The sequence below is a fragment of the Ambystoma mexicanum genome, chromosome 9 (genome assembly GCF_040938575.1).
Source record: "Ambystoma mexicanum isolate Mex_15411 chromosome 9, UKY_AmexF1_1, whole genome shotgun sequence".
NCBI lineage: Eukaryota > Metazoa > Chordata > Amphibia > Caudata > Ambystomatidae > Ambystoma > Ambystoma mexicanum.
In genome coordinates, this window is record NC_090931.1 from 1,323,717,344 (window position 1) to 1,323,742,825 (window position 25,482).

Sequence of the window (25,482 nt, forward strand, 5' to 3'; positions counted from 1 at the left end):
ATCCTGCAACCCGTTAAGACATTTGGTGGGCCTCTCCAGGCTCTACCACCCATCAAGAAGCCACACCCGATGTGGGACCTCAATGTAGTGTTGGGCACCCTGGCGCATAAACCATTTGAGCCAATGGCTTCCGGGGACATCCGGCTGGTCACCATTAAAACAGCCCCCTTGGTGGGTCTTGCGCCTGCACGCAAGGTCATTGAAATCCAGGCACTGGTGGCTTCAGAGCCCTTTACTACCTGGTCCTTAAAACTCATCCTGCATGCCTACCTATGGTATTCTCCTTGTTTCTCCTCAATGAGGAGATAGTACTACCTACTTTCTTCGCGGACCCCAAGGAGGAAGCACAGAGGGTACTGCACTGTCTGGATGTTAGGCCTGCTCTACAGAACCATGAGCTTCCGAAAATCGTAAGCGCCTTTTGTCACCTTCGGCGGGTCACGGTCAGGCTTTCAATCTTCCAAGGCCTCCATAGCAAGATGGATGGTTGCGGCCATCAAGGAGGCTTATGAGGGGCAGTACAAACCACTCCGGCAGATATGCATGCCCACGCTATTCGAGCCAAGGCCACAGCTGTGGCTTTCCAGCGGCACGTTCCGTGACAGGTCATCAGTAAGGCAGCTACATGGGCTACGCATTCAGCCTTCTGCAAGCACTAATGCTTGGATGCCAGCTCTGATGCGGCATTTGGTCAGGCAATTTTAAGGAACTTGTTTTCTTAGGAGGGTCACCTCGAAACTCGAAAAAAGAGCTCGAAGGTCCAGCCACCAAACCCCCCCTCCCCCCGACACCTGCACTAAAGATAGTAATTGGTGTGCCAACATTTAGTCAGCCTTACTGAATAAAATCTCTACGCTACAATCCAAAATTAAAGACAAACAAGACAGTCTGAAGCTGGACAACCATCCTCCCACCCCTGTAAGGGCCCTCCCTCTAGACTCGTCTAATATTAAACCTTTTGCCTTCTCACCGCTCACTATTGCTGAGGTTGAAAACATCTTGAGAATCAAACCATCTAATTGCCAAGGTGATCCGTGCCCCGCTCCTATCATTAAGGAATCCGCCCACAATTTGGCCCCATTCATCACGTCCTTTATCAACTCCTCCTTTAAAACAGGTATTGTCCCAGACAACCTCAAGGACGCATGGGAGATCCCATTGCTTAAAAAAACCATCCTTAGATCCAAGCATACCCACTAACCTCCGACCCATAACCACCGTCCTGTTCTTGCTTAAAATTTTAGACTGTGAAGCATACCTACAGATCCAAGATTACTTGGAATCCAATAATCTTCTAGGTCTACGACAGTCTGGATTACCGCCCTAGACATGGGACTGAAATGGCTCTGATGGATCTAAAACCCCAAATTGAGGTCTTGAAGGACAAGGGCAAACTAGCAATGTTACTTCTCCTCGACCTCTCTGCGGCTTTCGATCTAGTCAACCACCAAATCTTATGCAGGCACCTTCACTCTGCTGCCACTAATAGATCCATGAGGGTCTTCTCCCCTTCTGCAGCTGCGGACCCCTCTCCAATTCACTGCGTGTCCCCCACACTCTATAACGTCTTCACTAAACCGCTCTTTGATGTACTTGATTATCTAGGTGTCTCCTACACAAACTATGCTGACGACACCCAGATAGTCATTCCCATCACTGGAGACTATTTAGTTGACACCAAGGCCCTTAACGACGTCTACCTGGTAATCCAGGCCTGGATGGCCCAACACCAACTATGCCTCAATGACGATAAGACTGAGCTGCTCATCCTGGGCTCCTCGCAACGCCTTAAACTAGAGCCTTCCTACTAGTCATTTATCATAGATGGCAATCCCATCCAAGTCTCGAAAGACACAAAAACGTTAGGCTTTTACCTTGACGCCACTCTATCCTTATCTCGACAAATAAATGCAGGCAGATCAGCCTCTGCATACACCTGTAAACTCATTGCAGCCTGCAGGCTATTTCTGACCACCCTGAATAGTGTGTCACTAGCCAGAACCCTCATTCTCCAGCATGGGGTCTGGCATGGATTCACATGCTCATGAATATTCCCCGTCGTCAGGCTGGGAATCCTCGGTAAAGAAAAAAACCAGTATCAGTTTCGTTTCTGATCTGTCTTTCGTAGTAATAACCAATCACTGGTCTCTGCGTCATGCTGACCACAGCCAATGACTGCCCTCTACCTAAGCACCGCCTCTGGCAGCCATCTTCAGATTTTTACCGCACGTTCATGTGTTGGGATCCTCGTGCTATTGCTCTCGAGCGTTAGTGCTTTTTTCGCGCTTTTTTCACAAAAAAACTTCGATTCTTTCGGTCAAAGAGCCTCAAGCTCCACCGATCCTACATCCGATCAACGGGGACCCGTGTCGGATTCATCTGTGCCCCTCAAGGGTGAAGATTTCGTCGAGCTACACTTCGGAGGAATCTAGAAGCTTCTCAGGCCCGGTCTCGGAGATGGCCCAGGAGAAGGGAAGCTCGACGCCCGGAAAGCTGTTCAGGGTCTGCCCTGGATGCCAGCTGCAGAACGTCTTCAAGGAGGACGAACACTCTTTCTGCCTTTACTGCCTTCATGAGGACAAGACGCACGTGGAGAAGGACTGTGCGTTTTGCGGCAACATGTCGGAACGGACCATGAAGGACCGCCATCAACGTCTCGCCAACTGGCTGGAGGGTAAGAGCCCGTCTGGCGAGAAGAAGAAGAAATCCGAGCGGTCTTCTAAGACCTTTGAGGGCGCCCCGGCGACGGGGGCCCAACATAAGGCCAAGCACCGCGAGTCCGCTGGCACCGGGAGCGCCGAACGGTCGGGCTCTACGGGCGCCAGGCAGGGCGCACCCTCCCCGGCACCATCAACCGCGAGCCAACGCTCTGGGTCGGGTAAGAGGAAGGCCGAGCACCCGGCGAAGCTCCTGGAGAGGCCCCGGTCGAGCTCTAAGGCAGAGGAGGAGCGTGGCAGTGCCCCCTCCCTCAAGGATAAGGCGGTGAGCGCACCTAAGGTGGTGAAGGCCTTGATCCATCCGACCAAGCCCTCTATCGAAACGGTCGCGGCGGCCCTGGCTCAGCCTGTGGTGGCTGCACCAGTGGTGGCGACCTCAGGGCCCAGAATCTCCCTGCCTCCTCGGAGGGAGTCTTCCTTTGTGCCCATCGATAGGACCCCCGTGAAACCCTCCGTGGGGAAGAAGAAGGGGGGGCAGGGCGTCGTCGGAGATTCGGCCTCAACCTCAGAAGAGGAGCTGATCGAGGTCTTAAGCCACGGCCTAGGCGTGGAAGAAGGCCAGCCCGTCGGAATGGACCCCGACGCAGGTGACGACGACGACATCGTCGAGGATACCGACGGGGCCCCTGCTCGCCCGTCGGATTCCCCTCTGCCAGCGCCGCAAGACAACTCGGCGGCCATTTTGTTGGCCATACAGTCCTTATGCTCCGAGATAAGGACGAGGCTACCGTTACCGACGGAGGAACCTCTCCCGTCGGGGGATCCAGAACCGGGACCTTCTGGTGTTCCCCCTACCAAGAAAAGAAGGATCCATCCACCACCTCCTTTTCAACCGTCGCGCCCCTTCCAGCCCTCCTCCCCGTCCACCCGAGGGGATGATACGGGGACTGACACGGCAGCGACGGGTACGGACGACGAGGCATACGACGAGGATTTTCCGTCGTCGCCTCCCACCAGGGCTTCTCCGCCCGACGAGATCGGATCTTTCCACTCCATGATCTCCAGGGCTTCCGAGCTTTTCCAACTCTGCCCTGAGGAGAAGAAAAAGGAAGGCTTCCTTTATCAGCGGCGCGAGGCCAAGAGGAAGACGGTCCTCTCAGTGCCTCTGTTGGACGACATTTGGGATGAGGGTCTTTCCCTCCTCAAGAACCCTTCCACGACGCCAGCTAGAAGAGACCGGTACGAGAAAAAGTACCGGGTCCCGGACACGGCCCCCCTGTGCCTCCGGGCGCAGCCTACCCCGGACTCCGTCGTCTCCGCGGCAGCCAGGAAGAAAGCGGGGGGGGGTGCGGCCTCCACATCGACTTCCCCGCCGGACGGCGAGGGAAAGAAATTGGATGCTATGGGACGTAGAGTCATCTCGTCGGCAGCGACGACGATTAAAGCGGCCAACGCCTTGGCTATCGTGGCCCGCTATGACAGGGAGCTCTGGTACAAGATAGCTCCCCTGCTGGATTTTCTGCCGGACGACAAGAGGGCGGAGGCCCTTGAGATCCTGCAGGAAGGTGAGGTGGCCTCGGACCACGCCATCACCGTGGCGACGGACATCGCCGACACCGGGTTCCGCCAGCTGGGCAACGGCGTTTGCCTTCGACGTCGTGGATGGCTCAAAGCTACGGATTTCCGGCAGGACGTACAGACCAGAGTCCTGGACATGCCCTTCGACGGGAACAACCTGTTTGGGAAGACAGTGGACGATTCCCTTCAGGCCATCAAGGCGGATACTGAGACGGCCCGGGCCCTTGGAGTCCTGCAACGACGGACGCCCTTTCGGAGCGGCGGAGGCAAGGGCGCCTCCAAAGGTTCCGGCGGCGGTTTCGCTTCCTACCGTCAAGCGGCCCGCTCGTCGTCGCAAGAGGCCTACAGAGGACGAGGCAAGTCTAGCGGACCCCGCCGTCGTCGCCAAGGAGGTCAAGGCGGCAAGGCCGCGCCCAAGCAGGATTGAACCGGCCGTGGGGTCGGGCCCCCACCGAAGCACCCCGGTGGGAGGCCGGCTGGCGGGCTTCGTCAGCGTGTGGGAGTCCATCTCCACCGACCGTTGGGTGCTGGACGCCCTGGCCCGGGGCCACGCGCTCGAGTTTCAAAGAAGGTGCCCGCGCGTCCCCCCCGTGGCCAGGAAAGAACTTCACGTCCCTCAACTTCTCCTGGAGGTAAAGGCGATGCTCAGAAAGGGCGCCATCGAACTCGTCCCAAAGAGGCTTCGGGGCTCCGGAGTCTACTCGAGATACTTCCTCGTGAAGAAGAAGACGGGAGGATGGCGCCCCATCCTGGACCTGCGACGTCTGAACAAGTTCATCAAGGCGCAGAAGTTCCGGATGGACACCCTCCAGCACGTCCTGGGTCATCTGGAGGAAGGAGACTTCCTATCGTCGTTGGATTTGGAGGATGCCTACTTCCACATTCCCATCCTAAAGGGGCACCGCAAATTCCTCAGATTCGTGGTCCAAGGGCGTCATTACCAGTTCAAAGCCCTTCCCTTCGGACTACGGTCGGCACCCAGGGTATTCACCAAGTGCCTCGCACCGGTGGCGGCGCAGCTGCGCCGCGAGGGGATTCACGTCTACCCCTACCTGGACGACTGGCTCATCCGCGCCAAGACGAGGGAGCTCGCCGTGGTCCACACGGCAAGGACCGTCCAACTCCTCACGGACCTGGGATTCTCCGTGAACTACGCCAAATCCCACCTGGTGCCCGCGCAAGTCGCACTGTTTCTGGGAGCCAGGCTCGACACAGTGTCCCTTCTGGCCTCCCCGTCGGAGGAGAGGACCAGGACCATCTTGGGCAAGGTGCAACGGATGTTGGTGGCCGACGCGGCCAAAGTGAGGTCCATCAAGTCCCTCCTCGGGATGATGTCTTCCTGCATCTACCTCATTCCCATGTGCAGGCTCCGGATGCGCCCGTTGCAAGAATTCCTGGATGCGCGCTGGATCCAGACGACGGGCAGCTTCGAGGAAAGGATCAAGCTCGACGAGAGTTTCCGACGAGCGATACGGTGGTGGGGCACCCGCGCGCATTTGACGGCGGGCATGGACTTCCAGACCCCAGCCCACCAGGAGACCGTGACCACGGATGCCTCCCTGGAAGGGTGGGGAGCGCACACCGAAAATCTGCACGCAAGGGGACTCTGGCTCCCGACGGAGAAGTCCCTGCATATCAACGTCCTGGAGCTCCGTGCAGTGTTTTGGGCCCTCAGGTCCTTCCTTCCGTCCCTCAAGGGCAAGGTGGTGAGGATCTTCACCGACAACACCACCTCCATGTTTTACATCAGGAAACAGGGCGGAACCAGGTCCCCAGCGCTGTCCAAGGAGGCGCAGGACCTGTGGCATTGGGCCGTTGCCCAAGGGATTTTTCTGGTGCCGTTTCATCTGGCAGGGATAAAAAACACCATCGCCGACTCACTCAGCAGGGAGCTGCGCTCGTGCCACGAGTGGGAACTACGGCAGGATCTGGTGGATCGCCTCTTCCGACGGTGGGGCACACCCCAGATCGACCTGTTCGCGACGGCGACGAACACCAAGTGCCGGAGGTTCGCCAGCAGGTTTCCCCAGACGAGGAGCATGGGCGATGCTTTCTCGTTCCCCTGGGAGGGCCTGTTCCTCTACGCGTTCCCTCCCTTGCCTCTGCTAATCCGGCTCGTCAACCAGCTCAAGAGGTCACGGTGCAGGATGATCCTCGTCGCACCTGCGTGGCCGAGGCAGATATGGTTCCCGGACCTTCTGGACTTGTCAGCGTCCCCGCCGATCAAGCTGCCGGCGGACGCGGATCTACTCTCCAGGGAAGGAGGCGCCATCCTCCACCACGACCCGAAGTCGCTGAACTTGCAGGCCTGGCTCCTGCAGCGCTAGAGTTTGGAGGATACGACATACCGGCCGATTGCAGAGAGGTTCTTGCAAAGGCCAGGGCGTCCTCGACTCTTAAATGCTACGGACACAAATGGAAGAGGTTCTCTGTCTGGTGCCACGCACAGAAGATTAACCCTCTACGGATTACGGCCCCCCAAGTACTGCCGTACCTGCTGACGCTGGCCAAAGCTGGTCTGGCACACGCGTCCATCAAGATTCATCTTGCTGCGATCTCCCGATACACCAGAACCACGGGGCGGACGTCCTTGTGGTCTCATCGTCTGGTGAAAGAGTTCATGAAGGGACTGTTCAGATCGTTCCCGCCGGTGAAGGCTCCGGCCCCGGCGTGGGAGCTCAACGTGGTGCTGACCAAGCTCATGGGACCTCCGTTCGAGCCTCTGCACTCGGCCCCGTTGAAGTTTCTATCGTGGAAAACAGCTTTTCTTGTGGCCATCACCTCCGCACGACGAGTGGGAGAGATCCAGGCCCTTTCCTGCAAGGCCCCGTACTTGACTTTCCACGACACGAGGGTAGTGCTCAGGACGCACCCCTCCTTCATGCCCAAGGTACCGTCGGACTTCCATCTCAACGAACCCTTGGTGTTACCTGTGTTCTTCCCGTCGCCTTCGTCGCCGGCTGAGAGGACTTTGCACTCGCTGGATGTGGCTAGAGCGCTGAAGTTCTACGTGGACCGCACGAAGTGTTTTCGGAAGACGTCACAACTCTTTGTGAACTTTGGACCTGTCAATCAGGGGAAGGCTCTCTCGAAGGCTTCCATTTCCAGATGGCTCTCCGGCTGTATCATGTACTGTCACCGGTTGGCAAACCGACCGCTGCCTGGCCGTCCGAGAGCCCATTCCACCAGAGCGATCGCAGCTACCACGGCGTTCCTATCTGGTGTGCCCCTGCTGGACATATGCAGGGCTGCTACGTGGAGGTCGACGCACACCTTCACGAAATTCTACTGCGTCGACCGGGATTCCAGGGAGGAGTCCAGGGTCGGCCAAGCAGTGCTGCGCAACCTGTTCGCCTGAGGTGAGCCTGGTGAGGAGGTAAGATGCTTAATGTTGAGTTTGATGTGATGCCTAATGTTGAGCCTTTGCCACCTCCCGTGGTTGTGCATGTGTGTACTGCTATGTATTCTTTATTCATGAGCATGTGAATCCATGCCAGACCCCATGCTGGAGAAGGAACAAGTTACTTACCTGTAACTGTTGTTCTCCAGCATGGGTCTGGCATGGATTCACATGCGAACCCTCCCGCCTACCCCTCTGCGGCTCTTCACTTGGTCATACTGCCACTTCACGTGCTTCCAAATCTGAAGATGGCTGCCAGAGGCGGTGCTTAGGTAGAGGGCAGTCATTGGCTGTGGTCAGTATGACGCAGAGACCAGTGATTGGTTATTACTACGAAAGACAGATCAGAAACGAAACTGATACTGGTTTTTTTCTTTACCGAGGATTCCCAGCCTGACGACGGGGAATATTCATGAGCATGTGAATCCATGCCAGACCCATGCTGGAGAACAACAGTTACAGGTAAGTAACTTGTTCCTTATGTCTAAAATTGACTATTGTAGTGCCCTCTACTTAGGAACCAGCCAAGGGAATCTGAATAAACTACAAATCACCCAGAACAACGCTATCAAAGCAGCCCTAAACATCCCTTGAAACCACCACATCTCTGAATCCAGAACTAACCTACAGTGGCTACCTGTCACGCAGAGAATCTCACTGAAAACACTTGCCCTCACGCACAAATGCCTGGCTAACAAGGCCCCCCCTTACCTCCGCAGTCGGCTGTCCCACCATTCTTCCACCCGCCCTCAAAGAACCGCCCAGACCCATTGTATATCGATCCCTAGGTTCGAACTCCAAAAAGCGGGGGGCACGAGATTCCCTGTTCTAGCCTCCAAGTTGTGGTATGCCCTCTCCGTCACCATCAGATCTGAGGACTCATTTAACACCTTCAAGTCCAAAACGAAATCATAGCTCTTCAACCAGAACTTAGACATGCTCTGCACACCATAGCCTTAAAAGCACCGGCCCATTAATCCTGCCTGTTGTACATTCTTGTCTTTGTCTCATGTCAACACTTGCTTTGTAAATTTGTATATAGTTATGCTCGCTTATTATCCTTGTATATAAGTATATGTCTATATGCTCTGTATGTAACCTTGCTCAAGTTGCGCCCTGATGCCTCCGGGCCTGATGGTGCGCGTTACAAATAAAACAAATACAAATACCTTGCCACCCTGGAGATACATTCAGTTGTAATCGCCCATACAGTATGGAGGAATGGGGACGGGACGTAGGAGTAATTAGTAGTTACTCACTGTAGTGACTAACATACTCCTAGTCCATAGTCCTCTTTCCTCCATACGTCCCTCCATCCTCCCCCTTAATAAAAATGGTGTCATTAGGCAATGGTAATATTGTCGACACGTCAAAGGGAACTGAGGAGTGGCGCCAATGGGCGGAGTCAGGTGAGTGCATGCTGCCAGGGCCGCGCCCCCAACTGGCTCTAAATTTAAAGGGGAAGATTTTTTTCTGGTGAAAATGGTTGTCTACCTTCCCTAGCGCAAGACGCCCATACAGTATGGAGGAAAGGAGACTATGGGCTAGGAGTACATTAGTCACTATGGTGAGTAACTTATAATTATTAGCTCTTGCTCTTCATCAAAGGCAGCCCCTTCATTTCGTCCTTTGCTCTATTCTTCTTCCATCTCATACTTTTGCACACCTGCGTCCCTTACCACAACCTCCTTTGAAACTTTGCACTCCTCATTGCACCCTGGTGCCTATAAATGCAAAGGACAGCAGTAAACGCCAACACTGTTGGCGTTGCCAATGTTTGATTTCTTTTGGACGTATGTCAAAGCTTTTCGAATGCATCATCACTTATGAGGTTCTCTTGATTGAATTTTGATGCACTGTAACGGGGTTTGCTTTTGTTTCTTTTGCAGTATGTGTGGGATAGAATGCTAGGAGGCTTCAAACACAAGAATTTCCGAACGAGGGAAGGCGTGTGCCTCTGCCTTATTTCAACGCTCAGTGTGTAAGTGCCAGTCTGTCCCAGCAGACCGAATGCCCCTTGCTAGTTCACGATTATGCACAAACTAAAGAGCCAGACTTTAACACGTGTTTCTTTGTTTTGCAGGCATGGCGCCAATTGTTTAACGCTAAGCAAGATTGTGCCACATATATGCAATCTACTCGGAGATCCCAATTCCCAGGTGAGAGTTTTTCATGCGGATACACTGTCTGCGCTCCTAAAGATGTGCAAAGGTTTTTTTTGCAAAAAAAGTAACATTTGCTGCGAGTGGGAAAGCAGTAAACCGTTACTCTGGCATGTTGCCAAATCAGTGGTGTAATTTGTTAGTCGTCAGACTTTATCTTGCTTATGGCCAAGCTAAACACCCAATGTTAGGACGCTGCCCCTGTCATGGCACAGGGCTCCTTGTTTTAGAGCACCAGAAATGTGAATTTGTTTTTCTGGTTGAAGACGCATCAAATCATGTTTGACCAAAACATTGACAATGGTGAATCTTTTTTGAAACTTAAATCTTATTAACTCTCATGGTCAACCCTATGGTAATGGTATACGCACTTTCGGAAGACACCACACTTCTGCCAGAATTCTGATTTCATCAGTGTAAAAACCTTGGAACATTTCCTTAATCTCATAAATTCAAGGTAGAGTATTTATTTCACTAATGAATTGGGTGTGCAGGGTTTTAAATCGAAGGATATCTGGTGGCACTTGTGTAATATGCAGTTCACTGGTGCAGCTAACTATGCCACGAGAGACATCAGGGGCGTTGCTAGGGGGGGCTAAGCGGGCTATAGCCCCTTATCTTTTGGTTGTAGCCCCGGATAGAATCTCAGGAGCTACAGCCAAAAGACTAGCTAGCCCCCAGTCCCAACAGTTCTGACATCAGCTTAGCCACGGGTCTTTTCCAGACCCTATCAACTCCCCTGAGAGACATCATGCTTAGGTGTCTCCTTAAAATGTTCCTTTATAACGTTTTGTTAAATTGTATTTGTAGGGTATGTGAACACGCCCTTTTTTCACTACACAGCGCCCACACTACTTTGAATACTTGGACAGGAGAGTGAGGCTTCCTCATGATGGTGAAAGTCTGTGGCTATGGGATCTAGTTGGTTTTGAGGCTCCTGTGGTAGGAGGGAAGCGGGCAGCGTTGGTATTGCTTTATTTTTGTGACTGTGACAGTGGGCTAAGCATCCCAGAGCAGTGCCCTTGCACTACCTGTCTGTGCATGCCATTCATGCCCCCATTAAACAAGATATGGATCAGTAAACCTTTCTCTGACTTGACTCATTAGTAAAATGGAGCAGGATCTCCTGATCGAGTTCGGGCTAATTTTAGCTTTTTTCTTGTGTGCGCAATAATGAATTTCTCGATTTATAACGTGGCGCATTCTGATCTTGGGTTTTCATGACTTACCGACGCAGTACATTACCTTGTGGGTATGTAGGGGACGGTTTTTGGTATGCTGTTCTCCCCTTCATGCCCTGTTTGCGAAAGGGAGAAGAGCACTCTTTTCTAGCTCCCCGCACTGCTCCTCCCATCTGCTCCTTGAAAGGAGGGGACTCCCCCTTCAACTCCACCCGCCCTCCCCATTCTTCACAATGCATCCAGCACCTGTGATCCCTGCAAAGGCTACCTTCCAGACAGTGCTCCAGATAAGATTTGGAAGTGTGATTATTGAACCTGCTATTTTTTTTTAAGTTGGAGTACAATTATTTTTTAGGGAGTAAAAATGAATGTCCATTCCCTAATGGGAGTATTTTATAAGCGAGTGAAACATGTTTTTGTAATTATTTCTTTGCACGTAGTTTTTCATGCACATTAAGATGCACGTTTACTTTTTCCATCAGGCAGTAATAATAGTTTATTCCTGTGGTACTACGTGCACTACCAGTCCAAACATATCCATGGAGCTTTGTTGGTGAATGTAGGGGCACATGGTTCCAAGCGTCTCTTTCCTATTTTTTGTTGGGAGTATTTTTGCTATTTTTGCTCTACATTTTTTTGGGGGGGGGGTGAAGGGGAGGGGTGTGTTTCCATATTTGTAGGTAGTAAAAGTGGGCGATACACCCCTTATCTGTAGGGCTGCCTACACCCCTTATTCCGGCCCCCATGGTGGTGTGTGTTTCTTTCCTGCATTGCAATTGATTTGCAGGAAAGACAGGTCACCGAACTTGGTGCTTTTTTATTTCTCTTCGAAAGTTCAGCAAATTACATGGGCGTTCCCACTTAAAATTCACATACTTGTTGCATCTAAGATCCATGTCAAAACGTTTGCTTGCGACCACTTTGGCAATAGGCTTTCTACTGCCCATCTGCCAGCATAGTGGCTGACCAGTGTTTTTTGTCGGTATTACAGAAACTGTGCTGGAGAAGTGCAGATTTTGTGGCACTTCAAAAACACATTGAAACATTACATATCTGCCTGTGGTGGAGGCAGCCTTTGGCGTCAGAAAAGCCTAGGGGTCACGGCGGTTTGTGGTTGGACAGTTCCAAATGATACATAGTCACTCATAGCTGGTAACTATTTCTGGGGGGTGGTCTAAATATTTACCCAAATTAGTGTGAATGAGTGTAGCAAGGGAGCCCAAAATTATGGGAGGGGTTTGTGGGAGGTGTGGGGTTCCCCCCCCCATCAGAATTTTTAGAATGTGTTGAAATGGTGCATTTTATAGCAGGATGTTTGAGATAAATTAAAAAGCCACACAACTTGCTTCTCTAGGGTAACATAACAAAATACACTAATAGCATCTCACCAAAAGTAAACTGGAGCATTTTACAACATTGCGACGTGGATCAGGTTAACATAGGCAAGCGTGAGTGGACACCACGAGGATTCTCTCTGACATATACTTCTACTAGACTGATTCTGTGGTCATGTAGCCAAACAATGCCCCCTTTGCAGTGGGAGATAGTCAAGGTTAATTACTGTCATGACTGCTTTAGTCAGAAAAGTGGAAGGACCTCTCATGTACATGTGGTGTCTAGTTCATCTATTTCCAAAAATTGACAATGTCCAAAATGTATGTCTCATAGTAATAGTGCAAAAAACAATTCATGATGATTATTATATTTTTTTTTAAATGTATTGGATATTTGTAAGGAGCCTATACAACAAATGGTGTTTCAAAGTGCCACAAGACAAAAAAAGGGGGCGGACAAGGGTAACAATTGCAGTCTTACTAGGCCTTGTGACATTTGGATCGTGCAAGTGGAGTAACAAGAAGTGCGAGGGAGAGGGGGAGGGAATGCTGGTCTGCATGAAATGCAAAGATACTAGGGCGGGAAGGGAAGTGCAGGGTAAAGAGGAGTGCAAGTAAAGGAGTTGAGGAGGGGCGAGGGCCACAGGAGCTAGGTGAGTGCAACAGGGAGGCCAGGAGGGCAAGTGCCAGGGATTGCATGGGATGCAGGGCGTGAGAGTCCACATGCTAAGTGCGAGGAGGGGGGTGTACTGGGTTGGAGGGGGAGGGCTGGTGCCCTGTAGAACTCAGAGGTAGCCAGTCACTGTGGCAGACAGGTGTTAGCAGGGAAGAGGGAAGGAGGAAGAGAAAAGGGGGGGGGGGGGGGAGTTCTTGAGCTTCCCGAACTTGAGATCCGACTGAAGCCTGAGTGGCAGGGAGACCATGCCAGAGGGAGGCTCCTGTATGATATATGCTATGATGTGGCATTTATAACGCACCTGTACATAACTGTTTCTATGCACGAGGAGAGGTATTTACCCCCCACTCCCTGCTTAGAGAAGCGTCTGATCTGTAGAGGGTTGGAGCTAGATTACCAAAGGGCTCTAGCAGAGAGTCATTTAGGCAGCGAGAGTTGGATGTAGCAGGGTCCCAGGCCCCAGAAAGCCTTGTGGATGATGCAGAGGTTCTTGAACTTGATCCTAGCAGCAACTAGGAGCTAGTTGAGAGAGTTTAGGGCTGGAGAGATGCGGTCCCTGGGCTTGTGGCCAAGGATACGTTTTGCAGTCCTATTCTGGATTAGTTGAAGGGGCGAAGGGAGGATAAAGGAAGATTGAGGCAGAGGCTATTGCCGAAGTCCAGCCTAGAGTGGACAAGAGCTATGGAGACATTGAGTTTCAGGGGAAAGGGAGAATGCCTCTGAGGAGGTGCAGCTGATAGTGGGTTGGGATAGTGATAGTGTGGAGTAAAGGATGACACCAAGGTTTTTTGCCTCACAAGAGGGTTAGGGAACCCATAGAGGGTGGCCAGAGAGTACGAGGGAGGGAGGGAGGGAAGGAAGGAAGGAAGGAAGGAAGGAGCTGGGTTCCCAATGAGAAATGTGCAAAAGGATCCCATTTTTTTAATTATTTTTTTTGGTTGCAAGTAACATTTACAAAATTTTATAGAATAATTTGTTACAATTCAAATATCAAAGACAGTAAAAAACACTTAGGTTAAAACCACACAAATATTCATAGAACAGATAAGAAAATTATTTCTCACCAAGAACGTTTAGGATAATCAATACTGACTACACTTGGATAATTAATACTGACTACAATTAAACTTAAGAAACATACAAAGTCCTGCATAGACCTACAAATTTATACAGAAAAGAAGCTAAACACAATAATACAATAAAAAGAACCAAATAATCCACTTGCAGTAAACAAATAGAACATACTCAATACCACGAACATAATAAAAATATCAGCTTCAACTTTGCATCCCAGACTTATGCTCACATAATTTGCACGTATCTGTCAGGAACCGAACAACCGCAATCTGAAGCGGAACCCTTCTGTCATGAAGCATTTCCCACCAAAGTTTATCTAGGTTAACCCTTTCTGGATTTATTACAAATTCGCTAAAACATTTAATATGCTCGAATCTCAGTGCAATGCAATCAATCGGGAGATGTCGCAATGTTTCAACACAATCAGTTTGTTTGCAAAACCTACAGTCAGACGTTGCTGAGCACATTTTTCCCCTCTGGTCAATTTCCCCAGTTTTAAAGCACATAAAGTCCTGGCGCTTATCCGAGAATTGCATTAAATATGGCTCTAGGATCCCCTCGCCCCACTTCTTTTATGTGACACTAGCTCCTAGCATAGCTTTGTTTCCAGCACACTCAAACAGTACTGTTCTGATCCGCATATTCAATGAGTTTCTTTACTCTCCCCGGATTCAATATTAGTAGCTTGATAGAAACCCTGAATTTCTCAAATATCCAAACATTCTGCCTTTTAACCTGCACAAATATCCTGATACGGTAGACCCATTACGCAAACCCCTTCCTAGGATTGCGTACAGAGTGAGGTTTGCTCTTGTCAACAATTTCCTGAAAAGGGAGATCTACACCATTCAACCACACTCCATTGATTGAGTTCCCAACTAGTAATGTATGGCCGCCAATGGTACTGATTTAGGGAGTCAGCATAATACAGACCTCCAAATAAGAGCTTCGTATTCGTATAGCTCTACTTTTGCCCACAGAGGGAAGAGTTCCAGGCCATAATGTATGTGCGGGGATAACCTTGCACTTATAAAAACCAAAGTGTTGGAGATGAGGAGAATTTGCCATATTTTTGATCTATCTTTCAACTGGGCAATTTGGGGGCCGACTTTACCCTCTAAATATTCTCTATAGTGCAGGTTTTTTTTGCAACCCTGAGGATGAGGAAACCCAAATAGCGCATTGAAGACCTATTAGCCAGCTTTTCGTGGTTTAAAAACCATGAATACCCCATAGCACTAGTCTGTGCACTAACCCTCATAATTACGGTCTTCTTTGCATTAATTTTAAGGGAGTTAAGTAGCGTGTATTCGCTGAAGGCGACCAGCAGACGTTGAAAACCTCTAGGGGTATGGTCAAATAACATGAAGTCGTCAGCACATGCTGTCCAGCTCACCTTAACTCCCTCAACAGGTGACGCAAAAGCTGCCTTCCAAAACTTTACTGGCATCTGTCACATATAAATTAAATTAAGTAGGTGTGAAAATACATCCCTGACGGAGACCTTTAGCAGCGATAATAGCCTGTGACAAGGAGCCTTCATTATTGAGATGAAAGTGAAGCATAGTGCCCTCATGCAGGTGGAGAGAAGTTCTGAGGGGGCATCCCTGCATTTGCTAGTTTCAACCAAAGAGTATTTCTATGAACAAGATTGAATGCTAGTGAGAGATCCATGGATGCCACATAGATAGGTAAACTATTTCCCTTCCATGCCTTATCTTGCATGATCATCAATAGCAAACCCCCAACATCGTTCCCTACGTTTTTCCTGAACCCAAACTGAAACATTGACAAGAAATGTTGTTTTTCTTACCACTCCTGCACATGCTTCAGCACTAGTCCTGCAAAAATGGTAGCATCAGCATGCAGGATTGCTGGAGGTCTATAGTTGGAGCATGACCGATCGCCTTTTTTTTTATAGATAGGCACGATGTAGGAAGTGTGCCATGATACCGGTGTACACCTAGGTGAGAGGGTATCTTTGAAAAGAATATAGAGTATTTTGGGACATAAATCATTATTTCCCTTCAAAATAACATTGCAGAGCCCGTTGGGGCCAGCTGCTCTGGAGGATGATGCCATGACAATCGGGGATTTAATCTCAGCTTGAGAGATATCAAGGTTCCATGTAAGATCTTTCAGACAATCCGAGTGATTAGTGCCCGCCCATACCTCCTCTGAGATTGCAATAGTTGGCACCGAAATTTAGGAGAATTGCATCAAATTAAGCATGACCCAAAATTGTCTCAAGGTAGCATCCTTCAGAGCGTTTGGCATACTTTCGCCGTCTGCCTGATGCATGGGGGCCCAGTGGCTCCTCAACCAATGTTTCCATTTATTTTTTACACTGCTCACCATTTCGATTTTATTTATTTTATTTTTTGGCCATGAGGGTCATTTTTAAGATGTACCTCACTTCCCTATGACTGCTCTTTTTTCTAGTTGGAACCGCAGTGTCAAAAATGTCGGTTTACTTCGTATTACTTACATGAGTCCGTACAGGTTTAACTGCCTTCTTTATTAAGGAATCCACATACTGGGCAAAATCATCATGTATATTGTAGAGTAGTTTGGTTTCTAGTTTTGATGTATTGAAAATTGCATTCAGTTTTTTAACATTGTCCTTATGCCATGTAAATTTGGTTTTGGCCTTATTAAGGTTTAGAGGGAGAATATATGTATCCCTATTTACCTGCCGCAGATCCCAAATAAAGATCACCTCAAGCCTCTTATGGTCACTACATGCAATAGGTTTCTGGGAGAAAGACCGAACCATGTCAATCAGTGGTTTTGACATAAAAATGTAATCCATGGTTGAGGAAAAGGTGCCATTTGTCCATGTGGTAAGGTCAGCCAGATCATTCAGCAGGTCACACAGAAGAGGCCCAGTTTGTAAAAAGATTTTGCTACAATTGTCCTTGCAGTTTTTTTCCTGGGGCACACCCAGGGTCTCCCCTCTGATATTTTTCGAGTTGGCAGTAAAGGCTGTTAATATTCCTAAGTACTCTCCTGCCACAATGCGTTTGCCGCCTTCCCTAATAATTTCCACATTAAGGTCTCCTGCTTCTATAACCTGTATACCAGGGCAATTTACATGTCATTCTTCAATGAATAAATTCAAGGCCTTAAGGGTTTCCTGAAGATTAAATTCAGGATTCCAGTAGATATTCAGCACAAGAATAAAAAGTGAGCGGGAACCCATTGTTCGCTCAAGCATTACCGCTATGCAGCATTTCGTCACTTAGGTTGATATCATTCCCGATAGCCAGTAAAAGGCCCCCAGACGGTCTCCCTCTCAGAACTTTTATAGCTAATTCGAAGTGAACAGTATAGCCATTCAGAACATAAGGGGTTGTAAGCCAAGTTTCCTGAATGCAAATAATTGCGTATTTCGCAAAACAAGAGCATAGTTCAATAGAATTCTTAAGAAACCAAGACCCTCGAATTCCAGGATGACAATGAGAACCTTCCAATCTGGTTAAAGATTCGGTTTCAGTCCCTATAATTGGGATATAGATTCTCGAAGACTCAAGGCCAGCCACGTCCAGTTAGTCGGGAGTCTCCCCTAACTCCTGATCCAAACCGCTCCTGTTTTGTAGACAATCAGGTGGCCCTCTTATAGGTCTTTCCAGTTGTCTCAGCATAAGGATTCAGACAACCTGGGCTAAAGTTTATGATTTCATACCCCAGTTTATTGAAACGGTTAACTTTTTGCAATACTGCATCATACACTGTACGTGAGTGAAATATAATGCGCATGTGATCCGGGTGGATGAAGTCCACCAGTTTTATTTCCCCAGATGAAATGAGTCTCAAGGTTGAAATTTCATTTAATAAAGTCAGGATCCTCCACCAATTTAACAAATCTGGGCCTACATAGTGAAACATGTAGTATAGAATTACGCCAGGATCATCCGGGAAATGGGACTGTCTCCAGGTTATAGCAATAAGTTCATTATGTATAGATTTATAAGTTCTTCCACCACCCCCCCCTTTTTTTTTTTTTTTTTTTTTTTTTTTTTTTTTAAAGAAATGTCGGATTTCCAATTCCTAAGGATGATTTTTTTTTCTCATCATGGCTCCCCTAAATAACCACTTCTTTTGACTTTGAGTATATCTAAGGTAGCATCATTTCCCAATATTAATGTCTCAAAATCAAGACCTATCGGTTCATCCAAGACCTTTTCCATCACCACACCAATCTCATTCCAAAATTCACGCACCTTCCTACAATCCCACATCAAAAAAGAGGACTGGTTGAAAGAAATGCTTGATCTGGCGGATGTGGAAAAATGTATATATAGGAAACAAGGCAAGAATGGGTTGTTTATGAAAATTTGGGGCAAATTTCTGACATTGTATTGAATCTGATAATTTCATATTATATGATGTGTACCTGGCATCTGTAAGGGGGGGAGAGGGTATTTATGTCTTTGTAATTATTTATATAGTTTTTGCTACAAATTTCTTTATTTCATGTTTTGTTGTTCTAAGTAAAATGAAAATAAAACATGAAAAAAAAAAATTCTTCCACCCCCCCTCACAGCTGAACCTCTGGCTGCTTGTCGGTCACATCACTATCGGGACGACTCCCTCCCACCCCTGCTCCCCTCCTGGGCTTTCTCTGGAATATTGGATTCTCGAGTCCGACCCAAGGGAGGCAAGAGGGTATCCTCCAGAGGCCCCCAGTGGGTACCTTCCAGGGCAATCTCAGAGCAGTCCTGCACTTGTTGGATGGGATCCCTAATATTGTGGGCGTGGTATGCGGGCTTCATAACTTTAAGGTCCTATGCCCCACTTTTGTTGTTGGAGGTCCACTATCGGCATAATGATTCAAGGGGAGGGGGCAAACAGAGGTATTTGGAGCAGGTTTACCAGTGTTTTAACAGAGGTTCCAGCTCCTGACGGCCAAGTGGGTAATCCCTATCCGGCAGTGTTCGCTTCCCAATAGCTCCCAGGCCCACTTTCCCCTGAGCAACAGTTTCACTGGCCTTCGGCAGCTTACTTAACAGATATCACAGCCTCAGCAGCACTCGCAATGTTAACTGATTGGACAAAATGTCATTCCTCGCAGGTGGGAGATCCACACCAACAAGGACCCCCTTATTGCCACTCGAAATTGAGGGGCAAGAGTTATCGGAAATCTTCGCTCTCTTCATTTTTTTGCTTTTTTGTGTAGATGATTCACTCCTGTGCCCCTCTTGATGCCTGGGGAATCCACCTCCTAGATCTTGGTTCCCATTCAATTTTTTTATTTATTTTTTTTCTGCTCCCTTGTGTTTCATGGCCTCACTTAGAGAATTAGATGCCAAAACAAAACATTTTGGGGCACAATATCACTAAGAGTAAGTAATTGTCTGCCCCTTCAGATTCGACCACCACCTCCTGGGCCTGAGAAACGGACACCCCTTCCATTATCCTGTTTCTCCAAGAACTACGGGAGGGCCTCTTTGCCCCTTTCTCAATAAGGAGTTTAGGCTCATTTTTATTCTTAAATTTTTTAGGTAGAGCGCGAGTCAGTAAAGAAAGCTCTTCAGCGCTTGGGTGAATCCCTTTGTTCTCTGGTCCTGAGTCCACTAACCCAACCTCTACTCTATCAAGTGGGATAAGTGTTATTTGGGTCGGGGGAATACTTTCTGCATTATCCTTAGGGGGTGAAATCAGGTTCCCCCCAAGGTTGTCCTCTTGGGCACAGTCCTCGGCCTTTGATGTGGATAAATGCGGACACATGCATGAGCGAAACCCTCCCTCATTCTGGAGTTGCAACATGACATTCAGGATTGCTCTCAGGCACTTAGTGTGCTCCACTACCTCAATCGGAATCGGCTAGTTAGTCCCACCGCCCCAACCCCCCCACCCCTACCTACCACCCCCACCTCTAACAGGGGCTGGACAGACGTAACCAGACCCTTCACCCCCCCCCCCCCCCAATCTGTCCCTCCGGGTACTGAGAGAGGTGAACCTCCCCTGCCAGAAAAATGGGCTCGGTGTCCAAGAAGGACGCGTCCAGCATGGTTTCCACTAGCACATAAGCAGTTGCATGACCAAACTCTGGGATTGGCTGCATCCCAAAAGAAGTGCGGAGGACCCACCTCAGCATAGGAAGATCCATGATAGGGGGGCAGGGGCTTCACCAAAGATCGCCTCATGGTGTTCTTAACCGGGGTGAACACCAACAGGGCGTATAAAATGTCGTTGTACATCCCTGCTCCAATAGATTTCCTCATTCTTGAGCGGAGGTTAGGCTTCGTTAGAAACAATACAAATACTCTACACTGCACAGCCTCAAATCCCCTCTGCTAGCTTTCAATGAGGAGTCTAACGAAGAACAGCGTTACCAGAGCTTCCGCCCGCTAGCCGGCTAACTGGCCAAGAGGCACTCGCAGGGCACTCCGGCTGGCGCACTGCCCTATCACGTGTGGAAGCTCAGGTGGGCGTGGCTTAGTGCTGCAGCAATACACACTGTGATCTAAAAAGAATGTAGATGAAAAGACATCAATAACTGTCCACTTACGGTAGTATCACTACAGAGTATAATGTTGAACAAATCCACGTACTAAATATAGAACAGGTCTGTAAAGCAGATGAGAAGTCCAACAGAAATCCACAGGCGTTCGAGCAGCGTGCCAGGCCAACAGGCACTCACAGGGCAAAGGGATCCAGTGCATTTCGGACTGCGAGTCCATCTTCAGGGGCCGAATTCTGAATAAAGGATATGCAAAAGAAAATGATCATGAAAATGATATGAGACCAACAAGACTGTATTGTTTAAAAATCAATTAACCAGTGTAAATCTGAAAGCCAAACATCAGTAAGATACCCTACCTGCCTGTACACAATGAGAAATTCTTCCTCATTGCTGTCAAAAATATGTAAGTTGCTTCAGTGAAAATTAATACTGCAATAATGCCACTAAATGGCATACTTCAACTTCTTGGTACTTGTATAGACTTTTTCCTACAGCCACTCTTTCAACAGACCGGTACATATAGAAAGGACACCACACACTTTCTTAACATTTTGTCTTCCCTACATCCCAACCCTACGGACATTGTGGTCACTATCTGAAGGAAAATTCTGTATACATCAATTCCGCACAATTTGGGTCAAGAACCAGTTGAATTGCTACTTTTACAAACCGAGAATCTGAAAGCATCCACAGAGTTTTTCATGGCACTGTTGGAGTTCTTTTCCCTTAACTCTTTCTCCAGGTACAAAGAACAATATTCCCTACAGGTATTGGGTACTTTGATGGGGGCCATGATTGCCCCTCCCTATGCAAACATGTTCATGTGCAAGTTTGAAAAAGAACCTACCATTGACTACCCTGTCTGGCACAAGTGCATCAGGTACTGGGGCAGATACATCGACAATGTTTTTCGAATAGGGCAGAGCATGCGAAGACTTTCTATTATTTATCAAATACTTCAGCAAGATCGATACCCGCATACAGTTTACCCCAGTTACGCACAGCTTCAGTACACTTTCTTGAGGTTAGTGTAATTTTAGGTTCCAGTTGTCTCGATGCAACTTTTGCAAACCCATTGATCACAATAATTTACCACAGACTGTTTCAATCCACCAAGTATAATTAAGGCTTCCGTACAGCCAGTTTCTACGAGTCAAAAGGGTAGTACAAGATGACCAGGGATGTGATAGACTTATGAAAGAAATGGCCTAGAAATTCTTTGCTAGAGAGTATACAGAACCTGAAATACAGTTAGCTCAAGGCACGGCTAACTCACAATCTAGATACACTACTTAACAAAGAGAAGACCACCTCCTCACTGCCCCTTGTGTATGTACCTAAATACTCGCCACAGAGTTATAGAATTAAGGAGGTCTGAAAAACTTGCATTTATTATCCCAAGGTGCAACTTTAGGTCATCTATATTAAGAGCCTCCAGTATTTGCTTACACAGGAAGTAGGAATTTAAAAGAAATGCTAGTTTGGAGCGATACCAGACATGAAAGTATGGCCCCGAAACTAACTGGAGGGTACCCATGTCTTCAATGCACGAACTGCAGCTTTTCAATAAAGGACCACTTGCTATATACCGTCCAAACTCTGGCAAACAAATCTTTGAGACACCATGCAACCTGTGACCAGTCGCAAGACATTTATTTGGAGCAAGGACATCTGGTTTCACAAATGGAGTTCCAAATATCCGAACTCCAGAACACAGACATGTGGTTGAGACCTAACGAGAGTACTCCTTCAAAGAGACTCCTTATCGATCGACCACCTGTACTCCCGATTTCCAGGGGGTTTAAATGAAGAGTGCAATTTTCATTGTTTCATATACGCACGCTTGGGACATTGCTATCGATGTTAAACTTTACATGCATTCATTACTTCATTTGACTACCTACTACACCAGTACAGTGAGCATACTATGAAATTTGATGTGGGTATAATTCCTTAACGTAGACATTTTCCCATCCGTATGTTCTCTTACAGTTTATCCAATTTTGAACATCTTTTCCATCTCTATTCTTTTTATTCGTTCATGTTTTCATCTTTGATTTCTGGCGGCAGGTTGTCACCCTACATATCATTCACTACATATCAGCTCACGTTGAGTGCATCAATATGGTCAATCCACCTTTCACTTACTCGCTAAATATTCTTTGCACGTTCTTTCATGCACACTGCCATTGTTTTTTCAACGTATTCTTCTACATTGAAACCCGTGCCTTTTTTTTTTTTTTTTTTTTTTTTTTTTTGCAGCTGCATTTAGTCTGCATGTTTTATGCAACGTTTTCTCCATCCAGTGGTCATTATGATCCATGTGACGTCACCCAGGTGGTGACGTCATCGCCCAACACTGCTATCCACCAATTAAATTCATTTAAGACATACACCATAGTGTTGTCAGCCACCTACACGGAACAGCTGACAGGAAGCCACCCACAAGCGTATTTCTCTCCTAAATAGGAAATGTTGCACATCACATCATAAATATGTACTCCAATTACCCACATACACTTTTTTACTGTCCCATTTTCCTTTTTTTCTTGTACGTCAGTGTCAGCTGACATCACAGGGAACTGTAGTAAGGTATACATGAATAGGGGGAGCTACCTAATACTACTTTGTCACTATTGTTCAGAATCATATCACTCCTTTGCATTATACTCTAATGATTGTGATATTTTTACTGAACCAATTTATATATTGTCCACACCAATGAGGAATTGCTAAATGTGTGCCGGCAGGTAGGGTATTCTACTGATGTTTTTCTTTCAAATGTACACTGGTTAATTGATTTTTGAAAATCATATTGATTTTGAAAATCCATATTTTCATTATCATTTTCTTTTGTGTATCCTTGATTCAGAATTTGGTCCCTGGAGATGGACTCGCAGTCCAAAATGCATTGGATTCGTTTGCATGTTTACTGCTTGTGATGTGAAAATAAATCTCATCAAGAATAGTTTTTCATACTTACTATGGCACACTGACATTTTTCACCTTGTCAATAATGTTTTGAAATATATTAGAACTCGATTACACTAAACATCACATGCATTTATGAAAGGTCTTTCCACTCCTGACTAAAACAGTTGGGACACAGTTCTTAACCTTGGATCAGGTTGTTGACATAATCATCTATGCCTATATCACAGTAAATTACTTTCATAAAGGTGATCCCACAAATGATATCCTTGCTACTGGCTCTCCTCACCTCTCAATACATATACACAATCTGCATTCATGCCTTCATTTATACCCAGTGACTCTGCCACCCCCCCTGGTTCCCACCCCACCCCGCCTCTGCCACTGTTATTTGCGCTTGTGTGCTTTTATTTGCCCTGAGCCAGCACAAGCTTCTATAATTCCGGTCAAGGTGGCAAGTATCAATTTTACTGTTCAGTGTGCAAGAGCAACTTCTACAGAAAGGTATGCTTTTATGTGTGATCACACTGTACAGTCGTGAAATGGGTGTGTTCAATTCCATGTTTCACAAAAGGAATACCCCATTTCTTAACGCTCATTTTTGGCAAAGCAATCTGCCTCGCCCCTGTGGCCCAGGCAAGAAGTTACACCCCTTAGCATTTGTGGGCTGATGGTGTCGGCCAGCTGAGGTGTTGCCCCTCTTAGAACGTTGTGGTGACTGCTTATAGTGGTATTCATCGGGCCCTTGGCACGCATCCTTGCAATGCTGTCAATGAAATTACCAATTTATATAGCCCACTTGAGTGACCGTGTTCTATCCCATTTCAGAACCCCAGTGGCACGCCTCTCCCATAAAATGTACTTTGGTGATTGTTTTTTAGTCCTGGAGCTCCCTCTGGCCCATGCCATTTCTTGGCCATAGCAAATGCAGATGTATAAATCATGATTTTTTGCAGGAAATCGTCCACAAGCCATTGATATGGCTACAGTGGCATGATCAGTGTTTATTCAGAGACCTATTTTATGACCCCAGACAAAAGTGTAAATCACAAATAGGCTGTCTGGATAAAGCTGAACAATGAGTCAAATCACAGCACAAAATGGGTGCCTCATAGTGGCCATCTTAGAACTCTTAAGGCCTTAATGTTCTTGGTCTGTGTAAGGGTGTGAAGGAAGCTAACTCAAAGGTGGCATGCTTTTGGTTATAGACTTTTATTAGTGTATGACATGCATTACTCGCCGTAATAGCATTTCTGATGATTGTATTTGCTTAGATTCACATGCTGTGCATATGGTGCGACGTCCAGTGGTAATCGCAGAGTATTGCATCTTGTCTTTCAGGGACCGAAAGGGGACGTCTGCATAGATGTGTCTGTAACACTGACGTGTAGTGTACCCAAAATCCCTCACGCGCTGAGATCCCTCCTATTATATTTTTTCTGCCTTGACGGAGCCCAAGGCGTGAGTGAGTAAATGAAGAGATAGTAGTAAGACGTACATGTTCCTTCCACCACGAGCAGGGAGGGCGCATGTGAATCTAAGCAGATGCAATCATCAGAAATGCTATTACGGTGAGTAATGCATGTCTTCTGATGCTTGTTAATCTGCTTAGAATCAAATGCTGTGCATAGACTAGCGAGCAGTACCCGGAGTTGGAGGTGGGTTGTGAGAAAGAACAGTAGAGAAGATGTCTTGGTACTGCTTGTCCCACCTGAGAATCAGACCTAGAATGAGTGTCTAGGCAATAGTGTTTTGTAAAGGTGTGTACAGAACTCCAGGTTGCCGCTTTGCAAATGGACTCTACGAGGAACATTTGCAATGAATGCTATGGAAGCCCCGGTGCCCCAAGTAGTGTGCTCTAGGCTTGAAGGGCAGTTCTCTCTTAGCAAGAGCGTCACACAGTGTGATGCATTTGACATTCCACCTCAAGATAGCTGATTTAGAGACAGAATCCCCTTCTCTACCAGCTGTCACTGAAACTAAAAATTGGTTTGTTTTCCTCAGTGGTTTCGTTCTT

General features: G+C 47.7%; 1 protein-coding gene across 33 annotated transcripts in view; it reads left to right on the forward strand.

Moving 5' to 3' along the window:
- Positions 1–25,482, forward strand: part of CLASP1 (cytoplasmic linker associated protein 1) — a 2,584,612-nt gene that overhangs the window by 268,153 nt on the left and 2,290,977 nt on the right. For all 33 annotated transcript variants that reach the window (XM_069616701.1, XM_069616702.1, XM_069616704.1 and 30 more), the window contains exons 5-6: positions 9,525–9,616; positions 9,719–9,794. In XM_069616701.1, coding sequence (XP_069472802.1) covers positions 9,525–9,616; positions 9,719–9,794 — 168 coding nt within the window. The remainder of the gene's footprint in view (positions 1–9,524; positions 9,617–9,718; positions 9,795–25,482) is intronic.